The 26,852-nt window shown below is 37.9% G+C and overlaps 6 protein-coding genes across 11 annotated transcripts in view; 5 read left to right on the top strand and 1 right to left on the bottom strand.

Moving 5' to 3' along the window:
• Positions 1–10,099, top strand: part of LOC132700159 (protein rhomboid-like) — a 152,754-nt gene extending 142,655 nt beyond the window's left edge. Inside the window, exons 7-9 of the mRNA XM_060667320.1 lie at positions 2,075–2,217; positions 6,091–6,359; positions 9,077–10,099. Of these exons, the coding sequence (XP_060523303.1) occupies positions 2,075–2,217; positions 6,091–6,359; positions 9,077–9,378 (714 nt within the window). The 3' untranslated portion in view covers positions 9,379–10,099. The remainder of the gene's footprint in view (positions 1–2,074; positions 2,218–6,090; positions 6,360–9,076) is intronic.
• Positions 10,100–10,638: 539 nt separating this feature from the next.
• On the top strand, positions 10,639–12,408 carry LOC132700158 (CDP-diacylglycerol--glycerol-3-phosphate 3-phosphatidyltransferase, mitochondrial). Its single transcript, XM_060667319.1, has 3 exons — positions 10,639–11,575; positions 11,626–11,995; positions 12,044–12,408. The coding sequence occupies exons 1-3, from the start codon at positions 10,753–10,755 to the stop codon at positions 12,285–12,287; spliced, it is 1,437 nt and encodes a 478-aa protein (XP_060523302.1). The 5' UTR covers positions 10,639–10,752; the 3' UTR covers positions 12,288–12,408.
• Positions 12,409–12,558: 150 nt separating this feature from the next.
• On the top strand, positions 12,559–13,869 carry LOC132700160 (hydroxyacylglutathione hydrolase, mitochondrial). The gene is made up of 5 exons (XM_060667321.1): positions 12,559–12,775; positions 12,824–12,939; positions 12,989–13,334; positions 13,385–13,617; positions 13,670–13,869. The coding sequence occupies exons 1-5, from the start codon at positions 12,706–12,708 to the stop codon at positions 13,811–13,813; spliced, it is 909 nt and encodes a 302-aa protein (XP_060523304.1). The 5' UTR covers positions 12,559–12,705; the 3' UTR covers positions 13,814–13,869.
• An 89-nt stretch (positions 13,870–13,958) lies between these two features.
• On the bottom strand, positions 13,959–14,673 carry LOC132700161 (uncharacterized). Its single transcript, XM_060667322.1, has one exon. The coding sequence runs from the start codon at positions 14,671–14,673 to the stop codon at positions 14,020–14,022; it is 654 nt and encodes a 217-aa protein (XP_060523305.1). The 3' UTR covers positions 13,959–14,019.
• A 280-nt stretch (positions 14,674–14,953) lies between these two features.
• Positions 14,954–26,037, top strand: LOC132700157 (monocarboxylate transporter 5-like). 6 transcript variants are annotated; one of them, XM_060667314.1, is made up of 4 exons: positions 14,954–15,094; positions 20,106–22,073; positions 23,013–23,295; positions 25,065–26,037. In XM_060667314.1, the coding sequence occupies exons 2-4, from the start codon at positions 20,268–20,270 to the stop codon at positions 25,304–25,306; spliced, it is 2,331 nt and encodes a 776-aa protein (XP_060523297.1). In that variant the 5' UTR covers positions 14,954–15,094; positions 20,106–20,267; the 3' UTR covers positions 25,307–26,037. The 6 variants fall into 6 exon arrangements, with proteins under 6 accessions (XP_060523297.1, XP_060523295.1, XP_060523300.1 ...); XM_060667312.1 differs by having other exon boundaries at positions 20,103–22,073; XM_060667317.1 differs by lacking the exon at positions 14,954–15,094 and adding an exon at positions 15,708–16,239.
• LOC132700088 (chromatin accessibility complex protein 1) lies at positions 15,267–15,674 on the top strand. The gene has a single exon (XM_060667208.1). The coding sequence runs from the start codon at positions 15,267–15,269 to the stop codon at positions 15,672–15,674; it is 408 nt and encodes a 135-aa protein (XP_060523191.1).
• Positions 26,038–26,852: the final 815 nt, after the last annotated feature.

The raw sequence follows: 26,852 nt of genomic DNA, 5'->3' as shown, positions 1-26,852 counted from the left end.
TTATGTGCCTAGAAATTTTGTACGCGAATTTTTAGTTTTACCTCACCAAAGTCTCAAAAGTCTAGTGGGATAAATCTTTTATCTTTTGATACCTTTGCCGACTTAACCAAAAACAAAAATCAATCGCTTCGGATCGACGAATTCTTCCCGAAATAATTTCGGAAAGGTGAACGAACACGCACTCCAAATTATACCGATTTGTCGACAAAAAGTCCGACATCTGTTTCCGAAAACGAACTCTCTCGGAGCTCAAGGTGGTGCGTGCCCTAGAGGAGGAAGTAATCAATCGTTTGGCGTCGCGTTTTTCCAAATTTCGGTGCGACGGGGCACGCGTCTCGCGTTAATTCACCAACCTCCTCCGCCCCCAGCCCCGTTTAACCCCGAAAAGGAACGCGCATCTGGCCGAGCTAAATTTAGAGAAATATCGTACGGATTTCACGTTTACACTCGAATTAAACAAATTGCCGCGCGATTCTGGTTTGTGTAACGTTTCGGAAAGTATATATGGTGTACACCGTGAATCCAGATGTTTTTTCGGAGTTATTTTGGCCGCTTTCGGTGATTGTTTGAACCCTTTAATCACAATAAACTAAAGAAAATTTGAAAAAGTAGTCTAGTGTTTCACAGAGCGTGACGATAAGCCAACTCCCACCCCCATCAACATCATTGCAGTCATGTAACCCTACGGCAAGGATAAATAATTAAACACTGCGTATCTTGAATACTTAAAATTTCTGAAGCTTCGTTTCATTTTTTTTTTTTTGGATTACGAATATCCAGTTGAGCGTGGCCGCTTCTTTCGCTAAACACCTTGTATAATCGGCGAAAAAATGAAATTACTATTTACATGCAGAGAAAAAAAAAGGAAATTATATTATAGAATAATATTTATGTTGATAATAGTAATACTGCTTTATTTTCCTTAGATATACGCATTATTACAGAAAATACCTAAAATAAAACTAAACAATAGAACAATAAATTTCAACGCACTGAATGTAATGCCTATCCAAAAACGAAAATTGTTCTTTGTAACAATAAAAAAAAATGAATTAATTACCCTTTCGACTACCTTTCCACTTAAAAGAACAGTGAGTCACACAAGGCAGCAATACCCTGAAATTAAAAAAAAACGTCAGCACTGCGTGAATTCTAGCAGAATAAACAAACGTCAAAATTCAATCCGTGCGGTAAAATTTCCGAAAACATCCGAATTGTCCGAAATGGCCCGAATGAAACTGACGTGACAAAGTGACGTGTTTTTTTACAGGCGGGGGTAGAAAAAAATATTTTATTATGACGTAAAACTGCTGATTATGATAAAGATGTCAGTACTCTGTGAGTCTGTCAATATGGAGACTTTAGACATTTATTGTGTAGATCAGCTTCTCAAAGCTATGGTGTTTAAATGTGTATCACTTGTAAAATTTGTTACCACACATATTCCCGTGCCTGTAGGGATTTTTCTATTAGAATTTTTATATGCAAAAACATTCACTTGAAGTTGTTTTGTTTTAAATAAAATAAATTTCCTGAATCCGAACTAATGATAGATACCTAATGCATATATTAGCAAAATATGGTCTGTTCATAGATATAAGAAAGTGACCAATTCCTTTTGAATGGGATTATCCAACGGTGGTCATTAATATACAATGCAACAAGATTATTACCTAAAGTTTTGTAATAGAAAATAATTTATAATTTATAATTTATAAATAATATTATTTGGTTTGGTATACTACTTAGTTTAAGTTTATTAGTAATCATTCTTACATCTGTGTAATACGGCCTGTGTTGAATCGTGTGTGAATTATGCAAAATATGTGATGTCGAAGTAAGTTGGAAAATCTAAAATCATTTAGATCTAATTGAAAACTACGTCGATTTACGCTAGGAGCTCAATTGATTCTTTTGTTCCAATTCAACGTAATGAACCTGTAAAAAAAAATAGAAAAACGAACCAATTTTTTTCGACCCCCATAAAGGAAGACTATAAAGAATTAGCATAAAAAACAAACTCCTTTAGGTGTTGGCCACAGACCGCAGACTAACCCGAAATTTTTGCTTTCAGTTGGGATTTTTCATTTACTATTCGGTAAATACGGGAGAAGTGAACCCGGCGGGACCCGTGCCCATAAGCTCGATATTCATCTACCGACCGGACAAACGCGCGGAGGTGTGGAGGTTCCTGTTCTACATGCTGCTGCATGCCGGGTAAGTCGTCGATGACGTCACGCGATTCTCGACAGGAAAGCGCGAATCGAGTCCAATTATTATTGTCCGTCGCTATACGAAAATCATCGCGTATAATGTAGGCGGCAATTACGTGGGAAATTGTTAATTTTACGATGTTTGCGGTGACAATAATCGACTTGTCTAAATATTGACCGTGCGGGGCTTCGCCGCTTAATCCGAGTTTGTTGTTTCTATACGCGGCCTTTTTATTGTTGCCTTTTTTTTAATAAAGTGATCTTGTAAAGCCCGCGGCGCTTTTGTGGGAAAAGGGCGCCGCCAGACGGGCTAAATGAAAACAAATTCGGTGTATACGTAAATATTTACTGATTTTGTTAAGGTGGCCTAATTTTCAATAAATATTCAATAAAGGTGAAAACAATTTAAAAAATAATAGAAAATTAAATAAATATACACAAAGCTAGATAGCACACAATTATATAATTCATGTGAATTCTCTCCTTAGTAATGTTTATAATGAATGAATGAATGAAAATATTGATGAATGTAAATCCTTGGCCGTTGACTTGCCCTATGATTTATCTTTATTTTGCTTCGAGTAAATACTCTTTATTCTGTAGGTTTCCCTTCTTGGTAACAGCAATTTTTTGCTTTCGAGATCGCTTCAAACAGTCGTTCTTACATTTGCAATAATATTTCGTTTTTCTTGAATACTTTATACTTTAAAAGTACACTGTAGTGTGCAACTCCTGATAATTTTTGATGTAATCCGTTAAAAAATAACTTTCTAAACAATTTTTCAAAGACTACTGTAATACTTTTTACAAAACTTCTGGATTCCTGCTGCGTTGGTTTTTGCTGGGTCGAACTCAACCTGTTGGCTGTTTCAGTGAAGCTCTGAAGAAGCCAACAGGTTGACTGGCAAAACTTTTTCAATCAAATAGTTGTCCAGTTGTACCGCAGGATTATGGTCCCATCCAATTATAGCTTCCAAAATCTTTGCATTGCCTCAGAATTTGTCCATCCACTTTGCTGTTAATCATTTTTAAGCCCATGTTTCTCCTCTGTGACAGCTTATCAGTTGCTGTTGGTTAATCTTATTAGTCTGATACTTTCGTTTACCATAGTGTATTACGATTGCTAGGGCTGAAATTGTTAACACCGGTGACGTAATGATCAGAGATTCGATTAATAGCTTACCTGAGTATATTAAACTGACGCTGAGCAGTTCTACGACTTACCAAGTGTACGAAGTTAGCATTACCCCTTGTAAATTTTCAATGGTTTATGTCGGCAACAGCTGTCGGTTTTTTTTTGTCGTAAAAAAAATCCGCCCTTTAAAAATGCCCCTGCCCATCATTCCTGTGAAGTCACGAGAAAGCAAAATGAGAATGGATAAGCTTACTGCCTATACACTTTCTTTTTTAGTCGCTACGTTGTATGATGCATGTTCTTGTGACCACTTCGTACATTGTTCACGATTTCTCCTGAATTTCGTATGTTTTCTTGATAGTTTTTTTATGGATGTGATTTCCACTGAGTCATTCATCATATCGTTGCATTTATTCTTTGTTCGGAATTTTTTTTTTTGCGATATGTCTGCTGGCAAAGCAAATCGCGTCACTCGTAGCCTAGGCTGGCATAGGATCGTCCGTTTTTTTCCAAAATTATTAAAATACGTTAAGACGTTTTCGAAATATTTGACTTTGTCTCAGCTTTAACTATGGTTATTGGTTATGGATAGTCAAGATAATGTTTACGCCCCCTGGTTTTCATTTCAAACCTTCTAAATTAATTTTCAACATTTCCTTTTGGCCAGTTAAGAAATTTCTAGAACCGTCCGCTTCCCTAATACCGCGTCTCGCACCACTTTCAATTTTCTTATAGTACTAGTTTAGTGCACGTATGTATTATGACATCATTGGTGCTGCCGGTGCGAAGTTTTCCTTTCTAACGTTTTCTTTTTTCATTAAGTTTTATCACGCCGGTTGATTCGAATAGGAGAGAAGTTAGTTGCCAATCTCGTCCGGCGATCGGCAATCGGGGCGCGCGATGCGGAATCCGAACTAGCCGCGCATTATTACCGATACGTATCTTTAATTAACTTTTTCTTTGTTTTCCCGATCATATACAACCGGAAGGCGGCGTTGACCCTGCGCGCGAGCGTGTGCGGTCCCGAAGGAACCGCTGCTAAATATTATTTTGCTTCATTGACGTCATAAGACAGGATAAATATATACCAAACGTCAAATGTAGAAGTCATTTGTTGTTGTTACAGTTTTTTAGTATTGACATCATCAATACGGCAGTAAAATTACCGGAATCACTAAATATATATATTTTTTAATTAAAAGTGCAAGGTTTCTGTTTTTTTTTATCGTATCTTGTTTCATTTTCCAAACAAAATGACTAGCGTTGAATGTGACCGCCAAGACGAGACAAATGTAGATAAGTGGTCAGGACACACAAAAGTTGTATGTTTAGGGCTGTATTAAAGATTATGAACCAAAAAGAGAGAGAGAAAGAGTAGAATAGAGTATGCATTTATTAATTCCTCTAAATAACAAAATATGCAAAAATATACCAAACCCAGTGTTGACTTGTCAAAAAAGAAAATTTTATCACAAAATATTACCGGTGGATACACGTTTACACTTATAAAGTTAAAGAATAAATGAAAAAAAAAATTATTCCGTCTTAAAAAGAGAAATATTCTAACATTGAACATTTAGGATACAATTTTAAACTTTGCAACATTAAACTGTCACGTCAGTTTCTAGGTATAATTTTTAAAAGATTTTTGTGTTATGTACTTATTTTAATTTGCAGGCATGCGATTTTTTAAATTTATAACTGTTTTTTGTAATGATTATTTCACAGTGGGAAAAAATTTTGTCTGCAAATCAATCTTTTACAATGTAATCATTTTTCAGTGCTTTATCAATGTGTTTAGTGCATACGTTATCCCATAGGATGAGGTTTTCTAATTTGTGAGGCTGTAATTTTGACATGCACTTTTTATGCGTAACGTTTCATATACAGGGTGATTCGTAGTGAATGTAGCAAAAAGCAATTCTAGATTAATCTCGTGGAAATACTGATATTGAGCTAAATATGCCTTAGTATAATATCGGTCATTAGTTTTAAAGTTTAGTTCCCGAAATTGTTATTTCTTTCAAGTTGATTTTGAAGAAAATTTGGATTCTGAAGTTTTAGGAGAGGAGGAATTACACTCTATTTTTTCACAATATATGTAGAGGGCGCTAGTTACATCCTAACGGGGGCCGTTTTACGCCTTATCTGCCTTGTTGTTGATACTGATTAAATTCACCGTTGTCGGTCACTATTCCAATTTGAATAATAAATGCAATTATTTCACTATTAGTTAAGATTTTAGAATGCAGTCTGAATAATTGTTCTACACAAGAACATGTCAGTAACTTAGAAAATATTTCTTTAAGTCTGAATAAAACTAAGTCATTGAAATTTTGGATGCTAGATTAAAATATGTTTTTTACCCAAGGTGTCCCGCGTGGAACGGCCCATTCGCTATCATTTGTTTCTCCTGTTGCGCTATAATTTCTTCTTCCTTTCGCGTTCGACCGTTGCGTATACTCGCGTGACGTAAATCGCGTCAGCCGTTCCGCTCGTCGCCAGCGTTTAAGGCTAATTGGCGGCCACGTTACTCGTTAATAATTGGCGGTCGATTGAAAAAAAAAAAAAGAAAACGCGAAATCCGCCTTATTAACTTAATAACTACGTTTATGGGTGCGCGTTAATTGGTCGGGTCTCGTCTATAATAATAATTGTCGCCATTAAATTTCCGCAATCGTATCGTCGTGTTTCCGCAACTCGCCCCCGATTTTGTACAGGTTTTTTTTTCTTGCCCCGCAGATGGTTACATCTGGGATTTAACCTGGTCGTGCAGCTGCTGGTCGGGTTGCCGCTGGAGATGGTCCACGGGTCGGGCCGCGTCGCTCTCATCTACATGGCCGGCGTAGTCGCCGGCTCCCTCGGCACCTCCGTCTTCGATACCGACGTCTACCTCGTCGGCGCGTCGGGAGGCGTCTACGCCCTCCTCGCCGCCCACCTCTCCAACGTCCTGCTCAACTACAACAACATGCAGTGCGGGATACTGAGACTGTTCGGGATATTCGCCATCGGTGAGTCACTTTTGACAGTTACCCGAGGTATTTCTATTCCGCAGGTCCAATATGCACGGTCATTTTCATAACACCCTGTATCAGACTTCGTTAATTCGCTAGCAAACAATCCAAATATACAGCTGCTCCTTTAAGAGACAGATTTTTTAGTATTTCGCATTTCAAATTCGACTCCGACTCATATCTTTTTAGTTTTTTTTCTCCTTACCTGTCATGACCATGTTTACTAAAGAGCGGCCAGCTTCCATTATAACTCAAAATTTCTTTAAAAAAAGGTATACAATGCTTACTTCTAACCACCGCAAAGTGCAAGCCGCCATCTTTTTATTAAATTCATTCAATTTAGATGTGATTAGTAGTTAGGTTTATTTAGGCCAACCGTACTATACTACATAGGGTTTGGGCTATATTTCGGCTGATCCAACAAAATCTAGAACGCGCTTATGAAATCCAAACACCGAACTTTGCATTGCTGGTTAATGGAGTTTGTTTTCAGTAATTGTGTTCCAATTGTATGTTTAAAGGAAAAAATTAAGCTTAATACGAGCGAACTCTGTTCTGTAATAACCGTTTGCAAAGAAATTTGTTTCTAAATAAAGAACGCTCCTCATATTGTCGAAAATAGGACAGATCAATAATGCAAACACATTTTCCAGGTCTCAGAAAATTTACACCAAATACAAAACCAACTTTTAACAATACCATTGCTGAGAGGTATGTCAGATTTGTGTGCAGAAAAAAACTAATTTATAGTGGAAATTCCATAAAAACGAGTTTTATTTCTAGCCGTTTTATTGTCATGTACCGTTCTTGGCAGTGTCTCATATAGCTACTAGACATATAGAGGCCCTGCCTATGCTTGTAGTACAGGACCTTGTGAAGCAACTATGAAACAAAATTTTGATAAGATCTGTTCAATATGCGCATGCGCGAGATTTGAAATTTCGTTTTTGACCAATGGCGGCTCCAATTACACATTCTGACGTTCGACCCATAAGGCCTTGCGGCTTTGAACAACCAACATGGCCGCTGACAGGTGGTCAATGTTTGGATGCTGCATTGTTACGGCAGTATTTTCTCAAAATATGACGAACTCCTGTTAAATTTTCAGGCAAAAAAGGAATTAAGGTGTGAAAAGCGTTGTTAAAAAAATTAGCGCATGGTTAGTAAATATTATGCTGAATTACAGCATACGGATCGGCGTCTTTAATATAATTCTGTAAGTAGTTTGGCGTTTTGGTCCCTTAAGCCCTATAGATACCAGCTATTTTTTCCCGAATTTGTGCCCGTAAATAGGCGCAAACAGTTTGTTTTTATAAACTTATTGGTTTAACCTCCATTGAAAATTTAAATAAAGTCGAATTCACCAAATGTGACTCTAAAAGTATAAATATAACTTTGAGGTACTAGATATCGCACTGGAAACATATAAATGGAAAAAATGTTGAACAAGCACCTCATATAGACAGAACGCCCATTTTTTCATCGCAAGTCTAGTAATCGCCTCCCAAATATATAATTATGAAAGGTAAAAATTGACGATTTCGTTAAAAAACTGTAGGTATTGGAAAATGTAGCCAAGAAAATTAAAAACTAGTATAAAACAAGTCAATAAATAATTAGCCCTAAATGGAACAGAATTAATATTACCAAATCCTAAAAAGCAAAAATTGCATGGCGGCTGTCGCAAAAAAATTCCCGTTAAAAATATATAACAGCAATTGTTAATTGCTAAAAATACATGCAGAAATTGCATTGTGTCTTGCATTAGATATTAGTATCAATTCACACAATGATTTAGCTATATTTTATTACAATTTGGGTTGTAAATAACCAAAAAGAGAGAATCATAACCACCAAAAATGTAAACAACGTCACAGACTGTTAGTATTCTCTGGCAATAGCAATTCCTAGCTCGGCATTGCCAATTATATTCGGATTTCAGGGACTGATTTTGCGTTCTTATGAAAATTAGTCCATTTTTTCAGAAAAATTACGGCAATGTGACAATTCGTTTAGTTGGGGGTTACGCATGCGCAAAAGATCCATATACCTTCTCGAGGAAAATGTCATAGCCACCTACAGCGCATCACTTTTTACCGTAGTAGGGCCACTATATTATCTTATAGCTATATGCAATGTCTTCACCTTTCTGAAATGCGATAGGTTTGTTGGTAGAATTTTTGCCCACTTCAACCAACAGTTTGTTAACTATAGGGTTCTGTGAATGAGTCGAAATTTCTCTAATTTTCAACCTAAACTAACAGATTATCGTGTTTTTTTGACATATGGAAACTTAGCTGCCCCATTTTTTGCCACACACATAATAAGAAAGACAAGAATAATATTCCAATTCTATTTATATTTTATACGTGAATAGTTACTTTTAAAAAAACTCGACCCTCTACAGATAAACAATTAAACTGCAATTTCAACAAATTTAATAAACCCTAAAAACACAAAAAACGCTTTTAAAATAGGCCTGGGCACATATGTGCCTTTGATGGACCACATAAAATCAAGAGGCACCAAATAACCTTTGTGTAATCAAATTTTCTTAAGAGTTTTAACTATATGTAAGTAACAATGATCAATATCTGTCAGTTATTCTGATCGTTGCCGAACGATTGATTGTGTTTCATATTAACTATTCCTAACAAAGTTCGCAACCCTAGTTGGATTAGAAGGTGAGGTTAGTTTTTTTTTTTTAATTTCAGCTTCCTGTGACGTTGGTTACGCGATATACTCGCGCTATGCGGAAGAAATGATGGGACGCCCCGTATCGTATATAGCGCACCTTACGGGGGCGCTGGCCGGCCTCACGATAGGCCTGCTCGTGTTAAAAAACTTCGAGCAGAAACTGCACGAGCAACTGCTCTGGTGGATAGCGTTAGGAGTGTACGCTGCGTGCACCCTCTTTGCCGTGCTGTTCAATATTATGAACCCCACCGTGGAACAGATCGAGAATCTGGGCGACGGCGTCAATAGCAAATACGTCTACAACAGGTTCGGCGTCTAACGTTAGGGATAAGCGTCCATTTTGTTTTTTTTTTGTTTAGTTCTGTATATAAGTGTAACACTGTACTGATCGCGTTTTTCTTTCGGGCCCCAATGGGCCCTAGTTCAATCTACGTACGTTTGTATATATGTAGTTCTTCTGTACATATCGGCTTATTTATTTAGTATTCGTACCAAAGACTGAGGATGAGTGTTAATTTATGCGTTATGTTTGAAATTATTGTCAGTATAGTTTCATTTCAGTCATTGATGCGACGGTCGTAGTATTAGAATTAATACTTCTATTCTGGCATGTTTGGCCAGCAACTAAAAAGAAGAATTACCTTTGTTCCGTGCTACCGTCAAAATTTCTTATGGCGTTTCGACTGTCGCCGTTTAGTATTTTCCATTGCACGATAATTTCAGTAATTGTTTAAGTTAATCAAAAAGGTATTTATCGATGTACCCCTCGTTTTGTCCTCCCTCGCAGCGGGAGGAGAATTATTTTACGAGTGATATTATTAAACTAGTCATAAAGTTTAAGTAAAGCAAAGCCTACCAAAGAATGTGCTAGTTAATCTTTATATTTACACAGATACGAACCACATCGCCTTACGGTAGACAATTTTTCACCTTAGAGTAATATATATCACAAAGAACAAATTGTATTTTTGTACGCTCTAGTAGATGCTTCACGATAACATCTGATCAACCAAAAAGAGAATTGTGTCTTTGGATTACTGAGAAAATAAAAGTTTTTCTAATTTACTGCGTGATTTTATTACAACCCACCTTAGATACTAGAAACTGATTATTTTAGGTAATGTCTAATATGTCTAATCGCGGGCCTATCTACACAAAATGACATTTTTTCATATAGCTAAAAGCCTATGCTGCCTATGTCGATAATACACACACAGGAATTTATGAAGTAACTAAAAATAATTTCGAGAAAGTCCATTCAATATACCCGGCGTGACATTAAAATCTAGTTTTTAACCAATGTACTTGCAACGTTCAATAACCGACATGTTTGGATGTTCAAAATATGTCAAGATCCCGTTAAATCTTTAGGCAAAAAGTAATTATGCTGTTTAGGAAGAAAATGTGGTAAAGTGCCGGTTAGTGGATGAAATATAGAAACTTGCAAGCAAATCTGAGCAATATCATTTTTTAAGGTATTAAAGCCACCACGCTAGTCTGTTTTGGGCGCGTGTTTTCTTGACGCTGCCCACCAGGCACGAAATGAAGAAGAACATTGTCACATAACCTTACTGATCAGTTGACAAATTGGATTTTGAGTTTTCCTGTTCTTTCATATGATTAAATTTTAGCTAATCTTAAGGAGGATGAATAGCCGGAAAATCTTGAAGCGGTGATTGTTTACAAAACAGCTATGTTTCGTAGAGTGTTTAGCACCATCGAGCTCGCTTTACAGAACCAGGGCGAAAACTTATCCTATCAGAACCCGTTTGGGGCAAAAGAAACTACGACGTTTAACTGGCTAGCTAACGTAGCCCCCTGTTTTCCTCTAAAAGCGGACAGTGTGCAAATAATATTGGAACCAAAACATTTCTATGACACCTTAATAGGCCTCTGCAAAAATGCAACTGAACGAATCAGTTTAGTTAGTTTATATTTGGGAACAGGTGAATTAGAAAAGAAGTTTGTTGATGCACTCTTAACCAATGAGAATTTCTTAAAGAAGCGCTTAGTTGTGGATATTTTGCTGGATTTTACCAGGGGGAGCAGGTTTGAACCCAATTCCCGGACTATGTTGCTGCCTTTGTTAAATAAAAATGACGTTACCTGTAATATATCATTGTATCATACCCCTGCTTTGCGTGGGGCATTAAAGAAATATCTGCCAAATAGATACAATGAGTTACTTGGGTTGCAGCACATGAAGCTATACATATTTGATGATACTTTAGTCATTAGTGGCGCGAATTTATCAAATGATTACTTCACGAATAGGCAAGACCGCTATTTTATAATAAAAGACAGAAATCTAACCGATTTTTACTGTGGATTTATAAATAGTGTACAAAAGTTTAGTTTGAAAATGGACAAACACAATAACGTCAGTTTATGTAAAGATTGGAATGTTTCTCCTTATGAAGGCAGCAAAAGTAAGTTTGTTGGCCAAGCTAAGGAACTTATTGAAGATTATTTATCACATTTCCAAAACAACAGTTGCAATAAGGGAAAAGGATATGGTAGGTTCTAGAAATAAGATCTCAAGAAAATTTGGTTGTTTGCATTTTAGACACCTGGGTCTTCCCTGTGTTCCAAATGGGTCAGCTGGGAATAGAACAGGACTCTATGGTAACCACAGCAATTTTATCAGAGGCTGACCCTAAAAGTGTTTTGAAAATTGCTACTGGTTATTTTAACTTAACGGATCAATATATGGAAACATTAATAGAAAATTGCAAAGCAAGATGTGAAATATTAATGGCTCATCCCAAAGCCAATGGTTTTCTTGGAGCCAAAGGATTGGCAGGAGGAATACCATTTGCCTATTCCTTAATAGCCCACGAATTTCAGAAACAATTACGTTATCGGGATCAACAAAGCAGAATAATATTGTTAGAGTATTTGAAAAATGGTTGGACTTATCACGCCAAGGGTCTATGGTAAAGGTTAGATTTGTTACATAATTATTTATTAAAGGGCATTTTTAGGTATTACCCAGAGAACAGCCAAATGCCATGTATGACCATGATCGGTTCGCCTAACTTCGGAGATCGATCTGTGACCAAAGATCTAGAGACGCAGGTTGTCATTCTCACAGAGAATAAAGAGCTTCGTGAAAAACTACATCGTGAGTGTGAGAGGTTATATGATCATGGGATACTTGCGCAAACTCATAGAAAGGTGCCTGTTTGGGTTCATACTTTTGTTACTCTATTCCGGAGCTATTTTTAATGGGCTTCAGATTCTTAATTTATTGTTTTTTGTTACAAAATCTTTTTTTTTATTTGTTAAAATAATAAATCAGATCGAAATTGGTGGTTTTTCATTGTTGATTTCCCACATGCAAAGTAGATTATTGCATGAACTTATTTATTTAAAAAAATAAGTACTTGTACTGTATTATATGTATATTAGTATAAAATATCTTCAGGAATGAATTATTGTTATCCTTTCTTGGCAAAAACCATAGAATAAGACTGAAAGAAAACAAACGAATGGAAATTTAGCAAAGTCAAAGTTGATTTAAATATTTATGTTAATTTTGTGAGGTTAATAATCAGCTATTTGTTTGGATAGTTAACAATTTGACCTTACCATCGAAGCTGATAAGAATATTTGTTAAAAATGCTCATAGAGTTGAACATTTGACATGTTCAACTTTTTATACTATCTACTACCGAACCGAGCTGTTCAAGGCCTTACTGCCGCATATTTTAAAGGTAAGAACTTAGTGACAAAAATATTTGTGTAATCTTTGTGATCTTCAGCTAAAACGTTAAAAGAGGTCGGCTTCAGAGGTTGCCATAGTTCACAGTCAAGCGTTATTCTACCGAAAATGAAAGTAACAGCATTGCCAGCTTTGTCTGATAATTATATGTACTTGGTAAGCGTTCATGTGATTGGAATTTTAATCCCTATTAAGGATATTGTAGATCACTGATGAAGTCACCAAGCAGGCTGCTATTGTAGATCCTGTGGCACCAGATAGTGTTTTAGAGGCGGTTCGTAATGAAGGCGTGAATTTAACAAAAGTACTTACCACTCATCATCACTGGGATCATGCTGGAGGCAACGAAGAACTTGTCAAGAAATCTCCCAATGCCTTGCAAGTTTATGGTGGGGATAAACGAATCGGAGCGCTTACTAATGAAGTCAAGCATGGAGATAAATTTTCCATTGGGGAAATTAATGTGGAATGTATAGCGACTCCTTGTCACACTAGCGGGCACATTTGTTATTACTTAACAGACGCCAAGGGACAATCCGCGGTCTTTACTGGTTTAAAAGCACTCATTCTGTAAGACCAAAGGTATAGGGTAATTTTGTAGGGGATACATTGTTTGTTGCTGGTTGCGGCAGATTTTTCGAAGGCACCGCAGAGCAAATGTATACAGCTTTGGTAGAAAAGCTAGCTAATTTGCCTGACGGTACTTTGGTTTTCTGCGGGCATGAGTATACTCAGCAAAACCTGAAGTTTGCTAAGCATGTGGAACCGGAAAACCAAGATATTTTGAAAGCCATAGCAGATGCTGCTGAGAAAAGAAGCAAACAGCTTCCAACAGTAAGTTATTTTGAATTATTATGGAATATGAAAACAAAAACATTTTCTTCAGGTTCCATCTACAATAGGTAAAGAAAAACAAATCAATCCCTTCATGCGTGTTATGATGCCCACAGTGCAAAGTCATGCGGATTGTGGTGATGCAATAGAAACAATGAGGACCATAAGAAAGGAAAAAGATGGTTTTAAAGCTTAATACTTTGATTTACTTCTTGTTAAATTTTACATTTTTAAATAAAATATACTGTTTTATGAGCCTTTCAATGTCTTACCCACTGACTTATGGTTTTTTTTGTCTCCTGAAATGTTATTCAATTTGGTCACAGGTGTTACCACTGTAGCCAAACCATTAAAAATATAGGATTTTTTTAAAAAATATATCACAGGTTAAGATAAAAATTTTCACTTTGCATTTTTGTATTCTTCCATTTCGGCAGCGTATTTCTCTTTCGATTTTTCATACCGATCCACATAGACTTTTTTATCGGGGACTGATAGTGACTTCCACTTAATGGCCAACTGTCTTGTAAGTTCCTGCTTCGTGGGTTCAACCTCTCCAGGTTTCAACTCCGCATTGATCTGTTCCAACAAAATTTGCCGCTGCTCCTGGCAAAACTGGAAAAATGGATTTGAAGGCCTCTTTGGGGCATTTGGATCCTTCTCTGCTTTGCCTGATTTTTTCTTCGGCGTCCTTTTAGATCCTCTCTGTTTTTCAGTCTTTTCTTCTTGCTTGTCTTCTGACTTTTCCTGTTTAATTTTATCTTTTGGTAGCAATTGCTGTGGTCTTTCTTCTTGTTCCACATCACTAAAGTCGTCGGGTGGAATAACGGACCAGTCTTCTCCATAGTTGTTCAGTAGTCGGTGTCTAAAAAATTTCACCTCCTTGTACCGGCGTTTGGTAATTTTATTGACTTCTTGTATGCGAAACACTAAAATCTCGTTGGATCTTTGTAGCTGGGCGCACTCTTCCAACAATAACTTGTATTTGTTGTAGTACAAGTCGTTTCGTTCGCTTTCATCGAACGCAATGTCATTCTCCGACTCGTCTGACATCATTTTGTGGACAATTTCAGATGATTTACAAAGTTTTTCATTTCAGAACACAATAGCACTACCTATTATTATCACTGGTTGCCAGCTCAATGGCGTAAGAATAGTAAGCACAGACCATTGACGTTCTCCACCACCACCACCACTTCGTTTTCTTTGTTTTTGTTCCACTTTTTGCCGAGGGTGAATTTTGTGCGTTTTTTCGGTTATTTAGTTGGTTAAAAAGTCACATTTATTTTCGCGTTTTATATTGCGTGAAAACTTATTGCACAATAGTAAACGTTAGCGCTTTGTGTGTGGAATATAGTGCCTTTCTGTTTGTATAATATCCAACCACCGTTAATTGGGGAAGATCGATAAGATTTGCGGCAGTCATTTGGCACAATGCTCTCCGTTTTTTAGCAGCGCTCTTACGTTTTCGTTACAGGTAAGTTTCCGTAGCATGCCTGGGTTCGCGGGGGTCTCAAAAATAGCAGTTTTGCAAAAAAAAAAAAACGTTACAGTCAGTGAAAGTGACAGTTCAACTAATGGCTTTAACCTCGTTTTTACGTTGCTTCCGTTTTGTGTTTATTCGCAGTGCACCAAAACAGGAGCTTAAAATGAGTACCAGACCGATTTTGCCCATTAGCCGTATAAGCACCATAATGAAAAGCTCTTCTGACGTAGAGACAGTGAGCCGGGAGTCTTCGGTTCTCATGTCCAAAGCTACGGAGCTATTCATAAAAAACCTCACGCAGGAGGGCTACAACAGAACAAACAAGGGCAAGAAGCTCGACTACAAACATTTGGCGCAGGTCGTCCACAACGACGAAAAATACAATTTCTTGCGGGACATATTGCCGAAAAAAATCACCGTCCTCGAATACAAGAAGATATTGGCTAGTAGGGACGCTCCCGAGAGGGCGGAACGCGAAGCCGAAGAGCTAAGCTCCACGGAGGATGATGAAGAGGCTAGTACTAGCGACACTAGTGCCAGTAGTTCTGGTGAATTCCAATCGAAAAACTAATCAAATTATTTTTTGCTTTGTGCGTCCACATTCGGGATACATTCCTGCCTCTTAAATTGTTAGTAAACGGTTAGTGATTAAAGACAACGCCCTCTACATTGCGTGTGAAAATCGAAAAGTGTTCCTTGAACTTCCTCCGCCTTTTCTTTTTTATGATCTCCCTTCCCTCTTCCCGTCTGCACCATCGTCTATATATTTTTTTCGGAGTGCAAAAAAACGGGATTTTTGGCAATAAGGCGATCTGGCATGCCAGTCGAAGGAAAAAAGCGACGAGCCAGGTTGCAGATAAACGCTTAGTGTTTGATCCCGGCGTTTTATCGGAGACACGCGCGCCTATGGCCGCGATAATAATTAATTGATAGTACAAAAGAGCGTCTACTACTCTCGGACGGTTTAGTTCTTATTTCTTTGGCGTCGTTCTCTAGGTTAAGGTTTATCTGTCGTCATGGTCGGTTGACGTTGTCCTGTGAAAAGTGCCACAATTATGTAGTTTTTGTGCGAGAGTCCGGCAAATAGTCGTTTAAAAAATAACCGCGGCAGTATTTTGTTTTCGCGAGTAATGAAGGTGAGTCTCGGAAAAAGAAGCGCTTCTTTTGGGATTTCTCTATTCCCATATATTTCGTTGGGTTAAATTACGTGTGCGCGTGGGAATTTATAACTAAAAATTGCGGTCCGATTTGACAGTGCGGTCGGTTACGACCGTTGGACAAATTCGGAAAGTGACGTGATTGTTCTCATTGTCTAAGGGGTTTGGTAGATGCGTCTTTGATAGCGGCGGCAGCCAGCAAATTGCAGTTTAAGGAATCCTTTGTTGTGTAATAAGCGCGGTTATTGTGCTTTGGATCCATTATCGCGAACATTGTACATGACTTGTACGAAAAATTGCAAAGCCTCGCGTGATTTTCTACGGTTAACTTAACATACAATGGGAGCAGATAAAATGTAACCATTTTGTGTTTATTATTCATTCTTTTATCTCTGCGGAATACTCAAATCGTTTAAATCCCCGATAAACTATTATAAAAAGTTGATTTTGTCACGGTCGTACCTATTATACTTATATATTTTAAAACTCAGAGTAAAATTCACATGTTGTATTTTACACACTGAACCTGACGTCAATGTTTAAATTAATTTAAAAAACAATCAGTTTTTATGTTCATACCTGATCAGTAACAACCAGATAGCTACTATAGCCGTGTCCATGCTTTTAATACAGAAAAAGTTATTCAACATACCTGTTGCATTTTCTTTTTTCCCGTATCTGTTACTAATTCACTTCGAAAATAAAAGATCAGCTATAACCGGTAGATGCAAACATACGATGCGTGTAATAACATGGCTGCTGACATTCCGTCAATCGTCATCTGTCAGATCGCCGTTTAGGAAGAAAACATCGCAAAGATCATCCCCATCTCTACGAAAATATCATAACCCCCATTCGGCCACTAGGTTATTTAATAACTGTATGGTGACATCGCTCGAAATGTCCAGTTCAAAAGACTATATTATTACCTCAACCGCTTTACGGTGACTACAGACTATAGAAATGAGTATCATCCCGAGACGGTGAATACTACAAAAAAGATAAGCAAGTGTAAAAGAAATTGTTTAACAAGAATCGAAATCAACATGCGAGTTCAGGCATGTACCTCTTAACAATTGAAAAAAATAACGGTAGTCCTGCTTTACACCCGTGAATATTTCTATTTTTAAGCTACCGACGTCACACCATTGACGTCATGCGTGATTCTAGTAGGGAACTTGAACATTTCTTTAATATATTTTATGAATAGAAAGAAGTTGTGGTACCCGGTCTACCAGAAAATAAAAGCCGTTGATTTTTGTTAACATTATGTTCAGGTGTCACTTTAGTCTTTGGAATGACTTCCTGATCTATATAAAATAAAGAATACTTTACGTTATCAATGCCAATATACTTTAAAATCAGTATTCAGGTTTCCACTAGTTAAAAAAATATGTTTTGTTTTTTTTTTGTTGAAGAGTTAATTATAAGATTGACCTCATCGGCTTCAATTATTTTCAAAACTTTCTTTTTGATACTAAACACAATATTACAATAGCAAGCAACGATATCAAGACTAAAATTAAAACCAAAACCACCAAGACGAAGGCGTTGTTCTCTAATGGCTTCCCTATGCTACCGTCCGGCTGGCGCGTAATCTTTTAAGCGAATTGACGTCACAACCGATCACAGCCAATAACAGCGCGTTTCAAAGGGGATTTAAATTTTATACTTACACTTACAATATTTGTTACATAGAACTGCGAATTTTTTTTTGTGAACTGTGGTTCTTTTAATAGTACAAACTTACCTACTTTTATAATCAATATTTTTAAAATTAAAATTTTGTTCAAATTCCCTATTGTTTAAAATATTAATATTAATCACCTAAACAAACAAAACAATGTGAGTTAGTGTGTTTTTTATATAATTAGATTTGGATATTCATTTATTTTAATTTTAATATTAGATACCACAACCAAACCCCAAAAAATCTACTTAGTGGTCAAAAACAAAGCCCTGTAGCCTCAATAATCTTACAAAAGTTTGACCGTTGTTGACATTCCTCAACATTGATGCTGCAAAGTTTGGTAACGAATAATTTGTCCTGATGAAGACTACACCTTCTGTGATTCTCATAGTTGTATTCAGACAGTCACTGTAAAGTAAATTCGCTATTGTCTGTAACCCATCACAGACTTTTATTTTTACTTACTGCACGTAACTACGAGCGTCTTTCTATAAACACGTGACAACAGATCCGTATTATATCCCCATTTTTTGATTTTTTGTTTGTTATTTATGTGTCTGAGTAACTGAGTGTTTGTGGTACAGTTTAAGTGTGAAAGTCAAAATGTGCCGTCATTGGAAATTTACCCGATGTTACGCCACTGGTGCCAGTTTAACGAGCTTAGCTCGTCGTTCAGTCAACATTCGGTATCAAAACGATACACATTTTGATTGTTGTACGCGATAACGCGTTTATGGGAATTTCATCGGGCAACATTTTTAGGCATTCCGTTGCAGCTCACTGAAAATCACGTCACATGGCTTTATGTTATCGTTTTCCGTGACTTATCTGTTAACCGTGCCACGATTTTAGTTTCCTTAAAGTTCGGAGTTTCATTGTCCGCATGTTCTGCTTAATTGCTTTCGCCATTTTAACGAAAATCAATATGCGGTCGGGACCCACAAAATCCTGTTTTACACGGTGTTGTTTTATGTCGCAGCGAATTCATTGGCGCAGGACGGAAATTTGCTAGAGGCTAGCTGCCAGTTATGAGGAAACTGGATTATTCTTATTCTATGGTTCTTGCATTTTATGCTATCTTTTTGATATCAACCGACCGAAATTTCTTCTTTGCTCTCAATAAATTTTATTAGGTCTTATACATAGTGGTTCAGTCAATTAAAATGTTATTAATTTTATTGCTATTTACTATAATATGGAGTAATATACAATTAATTAGATTATATTTGGACGTTCGAAATTACTAAGGTGTGACAGGTGTTGTCTCAGGGTTGATTGCGAGTCTAACTATTTATCTTAAATCGCACACACTGTACCTACTTATTACAGTTTTCAACTCAGTTTTGCTTTAACAGGTCTTGGGAATTTCAACGCGCGGTAATGTGTCCGCCATTAATGTGGGAGGACTCAAGTGCTTCAAATTGTAATTAAATTCAATAATTGTGTTATTTCTGACCGTGGTTGCCAGACCGATTTTTCTCGCAGATGTCTTAAATTCATTTTTCGAGTATATATGAGTTGCAGACCCAAACATATTCTACCGGTGTTTCGTAAGTGTTAGCCAAAAATTATAAACGTACTTCTAAGTAAAGTTCAATCTTAATCTGCAGTCATTTTACACCAAGAATTTACGACTTGAAAGATTCGTATCCAAAATCGATACGATTCGGTCTTATCCATCTCTGCACTCATCACATAACCTCATTATATTTAAACAAACTTTAACGAAATGGTTCCGATCTTAACTTTAGAGGTCTTCCAACATAAGATGCAAATTGGCAGAAAAAAAATTGGGGTATTTCATCATCTACTGTTAACTTTCATCAAAAATCCTTTTGTTTTATAGCTTGTACATCGAAACATAAAGCGTTTTTCCGAAACCTTGTTGCTTTTTGTCTAAAAATCACCCAAAGAAAAACACGTTCACGTTCTATATGAAAATTTAATATTAAAATAAATTAAAACTTTTTAATAAAATAACAGGGACTCAAAGAGAGTAACTATAGTTTTTTCTTCACAGTCTATTATGTCTGGTGTTTCCTTCGAGCAGTACCTATCCCAAAAACTACCACGTACGGGTGCAGAGTTTTTTGCAATTACCTCGTACATAGGAACCTAACCGGTTCTTAATGCTTATCATTTCGTGTTCCAGAAGAATCGTCACCAATCGCTACCCGATCCGACCACGCATGGCCGAGCTGCCGGTACCCGCTGATCGTCGCAAGACGTCGCACCGCACACAACGGATGGTACTCGGTCTGTACGGGTACCGTCGTCTCGCGTCGCTACGCAGACAGTTCTCTAGGGATTTGCAGGAATGGCCCAAGTTACGGACACTAAACCCGATACCATGCGCCAAATAATAAGTGAGGTTAGTGGCGGCGGTACCGCTAACGGAGCGGTACCGCGGCGGGACGGTAACCCGGGCAAAAAAAATTACAATCTCGAGCACTACCTGAACGAGAAAAACAAGCCGAAAGTCGAGGTGAATCCGTTGTACGACGGCGGTACCGGGAAGCCGGAAAAGTTGATCATGACCACCGAAGACAAACCAGTATTACACGTGCAGTTCGACCACCGAAACAGCGACTCTTCGATCTCCAAACAGCCCTGCCCGTCGCCGTCACCACCGTCGACAGATTCTTCTTCTTCGTCGTCGTCGTCTTCGAGCAGTACCGACTCCTTGGAGATATCGGAAACGCGTCCTCCGGACGGCGGCTGGGGTTGGGTCGTAGTCGTAGCTTCGTTCGTAGTTAATTTGATCGCCGACGGGATTACTTTCAGTTTTGGTGTCATATTTGTAGAGTTTTTAAAGTACTTCGGCGAAAATCGCGGTACAACCGCTTGGGTGGGCAGCCTGTTCATGGCGATGCCTCTGCTGTCCGGCCCGATAGCTAGCTTCCTCACCGATCGTTACGGCTGCCGAAAGGTGACGATATTCGGCGCGATCCTCGCCTCCATGGGCTTCGTCATCAGTTCTCGCGCCAACAGCATGATGGTACTGTGCATCACGTTCGGTTTGCTGGCCGGGTTCGGTCTGAGCCTGTGCTATGTAGCGTCCGTAGTGATCGTAGCTTATTATTTCGACAAGAGACGTTCTTTCGCCACCGGTTTGGCGGTGTGCGGCAGTGGTATCGGAACCTTCATATTCGCTCCGTTAATTCAGCTGTTGCTGGACGAGTACGGTTGGAGGGGTACCACGTTGATACTGGCCGGGTTCTTTCTCAACTTGGTGGTGTGCGGCGCATTGATGAGGGACCTGCCGTGGACGTCCGCGAAACAAAAATCGCTTGCGAAGGAGCGTAAACGCACGAGGAACATGAAACGCAAGAATCGACTGATGTCGGCCGATTCGTTTTCCGTCAGTACCGGCACGTGTACAGCGAGCGTGCTGCAACCTATTATGGAAGCGTGCGAGGAGGACGCGGAGGCGCAGAATCGCAGGCTGTGCACCTCGTTGGTCCACTTGCCGACTTATATAAGGGAGGGCGAGAAGATCCCCGTAGAGGTGTTAGAACTGTTGGCGGGCAACAAGAACGTCTACAACGTGCTCGTCGCAAATTATCCGAATTTGTTGGTGCCGTCGCGCAGTTTCAGCGACTCGGGCAGGTTGAACGAGTCGAAACACGCTAACACGGTCACTCAGCTCGCCTCCACGCCCCCAGCGATCACCCGTAACCCGTGGTGGTCGAAGAATACCTCGGAGTCACCGGAAAAGAACGCACCGCCCCAGCGAAAAGTGCCAGCCGCATTTTTGAAAGACCTGCGCATCCATCGGCTTTCGGTGACGTACAGGGGCGCCATGTTGAACCTGAAACGGTACCGGTTGAGGGCGAGCTCGTGCCCCGACATCTACCGGAACTCGATGACGACGATCGCGCAGGAAAAGGTCCAGTGGTATGCGGCGCTATGGGACTTTTGGGATCTGCTGGTCGACATGTTTGACTTTTCGCATTTCGCCGATCCGAAGTACCTCGTGTTCGCTCTCTCGAATTTCCTACTCTACACGTGGTACGACGTGCCCTACGTTTATCTGACCGACAACGCGAGCCAGCTCGGGTACTCAGATAAGGACGCCTCGATTCTCATCTCCATCATCGGTATCATTAACATGGTGGGGGAGGTAAGGTTTCAATTTTATTTAGCCTCGAAAATCCCATCCAATCTGTTTGACTTTCTTGATATGTTTTAGTCATTGGTTTGTGGGAGACAATGTTTCAGTGCTGAAACTCAAAAAACTTACTTTATTTGACTAATGCCCGTTATCAAGTGTTAATTGAACTAACGCTTGTTAACGTTAGATTTTACATTTTCCAGTGATGTTTTATATGAATAAACTGCTCCTCTGACCATAAAGTCAAATAAAGGTAAATTCAAGTTTTCTTGGTTTTATTCACAATCATTGGTCTATTTGCTCTTGGCACATCATATTGATTACATCCTTTAGGTACGTTCATTCCTTAACTTCAACTTCCAAACTTAAGAGCCATAGGAAAATATTTAACCATAGATAAATTATTAGTAATGACAAACTTTTCGAAACATAAATATTTAGAAAGTATTGTGTCTAATTAGAATTAGTTTAGACTTAGAAATACAACTTAGAAACCAAGAAAAAGACGAACAAGGACGTCGACAATAATGTAACTAGCGCTAGCTGGCTGCACCCCCAATTGTGAACCAACAGGACTTGAAACACGGAAACTGGCAAAATATTTTTCATTTGAAATATACGTCAGACTTTCATCTGTATGAATATTTTCTTCTAAGCTGGAGTAATAAGGAACTTTACAGGCTTACCACTCTCCCCATCTTTTTCAAATTCTTTGGCAAAATTTTTCGCTGCTTTACGTTCACACAGTTCATAACGGGAAAGGGATTAAAAATTCCACAGCGTCACTAGCTGAAAATACAACGTTATAGCTAGTCTGAAGTAGACAACTTCGTGAGTGAGGCTTCATCTTCCCAACATTTTGCTTGAGTATCGCTTTAACAACTTTTAGAATCTTTTAGAAAGTATTTTTGGAGCCCATAACTCTCTATACCATCGGCGTACTTGCAGATAATCTTGGGTTGGATCGGGGACCGAGCCTGGGCTAACGCGGGCATCATCTACGCCGCGTGCATGGTACTGTGCGGCGCCGTCATCGCCCTCATTCCGCTGATCACCAACTACACGTTCTTGTGCATGGTGTCTGGGGCGTTCGGGTTCCTTATCGCCGCCAATTATTCGCTGACCTGCGTCATTCTCGTGGAACTGATCACGCTGGACCGGTTCACCAACGCTTACGGATTGCTGTTGCTTGTACAGGGATTTGCCAATCTGATCGGACCGCCGTTGGGGGGTGAGTGTAGAAAAAACTTGTACATTGAACGAAATTCCCCCAAATGTCCTAGATATCTTAGAAATACATCGAAATACCTTTAATTTTCTTTATTAACATTCCCGAAATTCCCTAAAATTGCCCGCAGTTTTTCAAAAAATACGCTAAAATTTCCAGGTCCATTTTGTGATTTTGTGACGTTACAAGCGAATTCTTGTGTCAAAAGAAAAAACAACTAACAATTTAACCATAACCCTGCCTACAAATACATATTAACTACTTCTCTCAGCAAGAGAAAAATAAACTTTCCTTTTGTTGAATACATATCATCAAATAGCAGCAGAGTAATATTGTTACTATATTATAATAATAGTGTTTTCGAAGTTAATAGAAAACTTTTGAATATTTTCCAGAAATGTTTCATTAATGGTGTTCCATGTGAATAGATAAATTTTAGATATTCATTTGTATTTGACCAGGAACCAGGAACAATTCCTGGAACTTTTTCCTTGCAATAAGATAACTCATGGATCATAAATACCCAAACTTAAAAATAAATTGCACTTTTTTTATGGTTTTGTTTTAGCACAAGGTTTGTCATTTTATTTATTTATTTATTTATCGACGGGCAATTGTCCAATAAAAATGAAAAGGTACAAAATGTAAAAATTACTAAAATTAAAAATATATATAAAGACCTAACATGTTTCGTACACTTACAATATGTGGTATAATCGCAGTAAGGTCGGTGTAAAGGGCGTGTACTTGGCAACCCTTGGCATTCAGTACAAAGTTCGTGAACGTGAGCAGATTGAGTTCAGCTGATCGATGGGATATCAATTGGTGGTCAATAGAGCTAACCCAATACTGACTGAGAGGAAAAATCTTAGAAATACAACGGAAGGGTCAGTTGGTGGTCAATAGAGCTAACCCAATACTGACTGATAGGAAAAATCTTAGAACTACAACTGATGGGCCCGATTTCCGGATGGGGACGATGAATCTTGTATTCCAAAATGCTAGAAATAATCCGTTTTTAAGGAAATATTGAAGATAAAGTAATGTGAATGTGCCAATAAAACTAATACACTCCGATCCTTATGCTATAACTTTTTCTTCTGTTATTAACACATCTCCAGAATTTCCCCATATTCGGCATCAAAGAAGACTATACAACTCTGAATTTTTAAGGTCCTTGGCTCTTGAAGTTAAAAATATGTTATAGTTCATCCTTTTATGAGCTTTTTTCTTTTCAATGATTGTCTCCTTAAGCTCATGAGAGAACCAAGCAGGAAAGTTCCTAGCAGAGTACGTCTTCAAGGGAACAAAAAACAAATACTCTCACAACATCCAACTGTATCCCAACGGAACCGAGAAAGGAAGTCAAACACTGTAAATCCACCGTTGTTTTTTAAATGAATGTTCTCACATGGCACACTAAATGAAAGTGGAGGGTGATGGACGTCCATCGCACTTTTCAATCGTATAGAAATACCCAGGCCAGTCGAGTTTACCTGATGTGGGTTACGAAAAGAACACAAATCTTTAGTATTGGCTTTGATATATCAGCTTGTATGTCTAAGTAGTAATTGTACGAGTTACAGAAACTTATCATTTAACTTCGAAAAAAATCTACTAAAATTTTGCAATTCGTCAAAATTGCATCTAAATTTCCAGAATTTACCCCGAAATTCCTCATAATTCCTCGAAAAAAACATTAGAATGTTGTAAAATATCATTAAAATTCACCTGAAGTTCCTGTGAATTTTACGACGATTTCTACCCCACAGGGTGGCTGTACGACATCACCGGTTCGTATCACCTGCCGTTCTACCTGGCCGGGCTGTTCATCGGTATATCCGGTCTGTTGCTGGTGGTTATACCGATCACCAAACGCTACAGGCGGTACATGAAGCGGCGGTCCTCGTCCGAAGACGCCATTAAGGACACTTCGCCCGGAGACGCAAAGGTCACCGTCTTTTCGTGCTGCGTAGGACACGAGGACGGCGTAGAACAGGGTAGCCGTATTTAGAGGTGAAGGCGAGTCGGAATTCCGGCGTTCAAGATTTTATTTTTTTTTTGCTTGCCGTTGTCTGTCTGTAGCGATAGCGAACTACCTACCTCTATGAAATATGATATTGAAAAAGTTTGTAAATAGTTTTCTAAATTTCTGGCGTAGCCGGGGGCGTAGTTTATCGTAGACAATTTTTTCAACCCGGCCGAGGCCGTAACGGTTTTTTCTACCATCAAAGTCATGAACGTGTTACTTGGACTTGTGTGCGAAGATGCCAAACGGCGTGAAACAAGAAAATGAGGTTAGATTAGAAAATTTATTTTGCAGTCGACAGTTTCTTTTTAAATCGTGTTTTTTTTTATGGGAGCGGACTTCACTGTGAATAAAGTTAGTAATAAAAAATCTTTTCGAAAACTCCCCGTACGAGTCTTTCGGGTCGTCTTCGTCGTTTGGCATCTGTATAGATTAAGGCCGCTTTACGGATAAACTTGATGATGATGAAGATATTCTAAGCTGTTTTACCAATTTTCACAACTCTCCCGTTCTGAAATGTTCAAAGCCAATTAGAGTCTAATATAAAGGAGCCTTTTTAAATCGTAGCCGTAGTCTACATCAGTGAATACGGCCTGTTTCCTGCAGTATTCCGAAATAACAATTTCAAGTAGTTTTCGTTTGTAAATAGTCTGTTCGAAGTGTTATACTTAAAAAAATAGTTTCAATTATTTCGTTCAATAAACAAGTTTCATTTACAGCAGATGTTTTATTTTAAGAATTACCATCAATCATTAAGCAATTTTTTAGAAAAATGTAGAGATTTAAAAAATATTACCGTAGACCCAGTATAGTAAATCGGTAATATTAATAACAACCCTATAAATTTTCCAAAAATACGTTTTTTTTGGGCTGATGACATAAAACGTCATATCGTTGGAGTTATTGTTCTCGAAAATGTTTTAAATCCTTGAAATAATTTCAATATTCTTTTTTTTAAATTTTTGTGTGAAAGTTTCAAGATTTTATTGAACCTTAAGAATTTTTGGTGGTTGTACTTGTTAAGGAAATTGAAAAATGTCAAAAGACATTGATGAGCCCTTGTAGTGGAACGCGCTGTATGTTATTTTGTATTCTTATAGGTCTTTCTTTTTATTTCAAATATTAAATTTACATGTACGACTTTTCTTTCATTCATTTTGAAAATTATAAGGGTGCAAAGTTTTTTAAAAATGATATTTAAATCTTAACACGTAATATGTATTTTTTTCGATTCTAATTAATTGAATGAAAAAGAAAATTTAAATATTTTATTATATTTTACAGTATAACCAAAATTATGTTTAACATGTTGCATAAAATTCACTCAGTCTTGAAACGCAAAATAAGAAAAAAGACCTGTAAGAATGATGTAAAATAGTATACATTAATTGGATACATACGTATATTAAAAAACAATTATCAATCTGTAATTTTTTTTAATTTTTTTTGACACCCCCGATAAAAAATTCTTTAAGTTCTATAACTTTATATTCTGTATCTATTTTATTCTGTTCTGTATTCTATACTTTGG

Source organism: Cylas formicarius, unplaced genomic scaffold (assembly GCF_029955315.1).
Source record: "Cylas formicarius isolate icCylForm1 unplaced genomic scaffold, icCylForm1.1 PGA_scaffold_3__17_contigs__length_32017465, whole genome shotgun sequence".
NCBI lineage: Eukaryota > Metazoa > Arthropoda > Insecta > Coleoptera > Brentidae > Cylas > Cylas formicarius.
The sequence above is the reverse complement of the archived record's forward strand: the minus strand, read 5'-3'. Positions and strand labels throughout refer to the sequence as shown.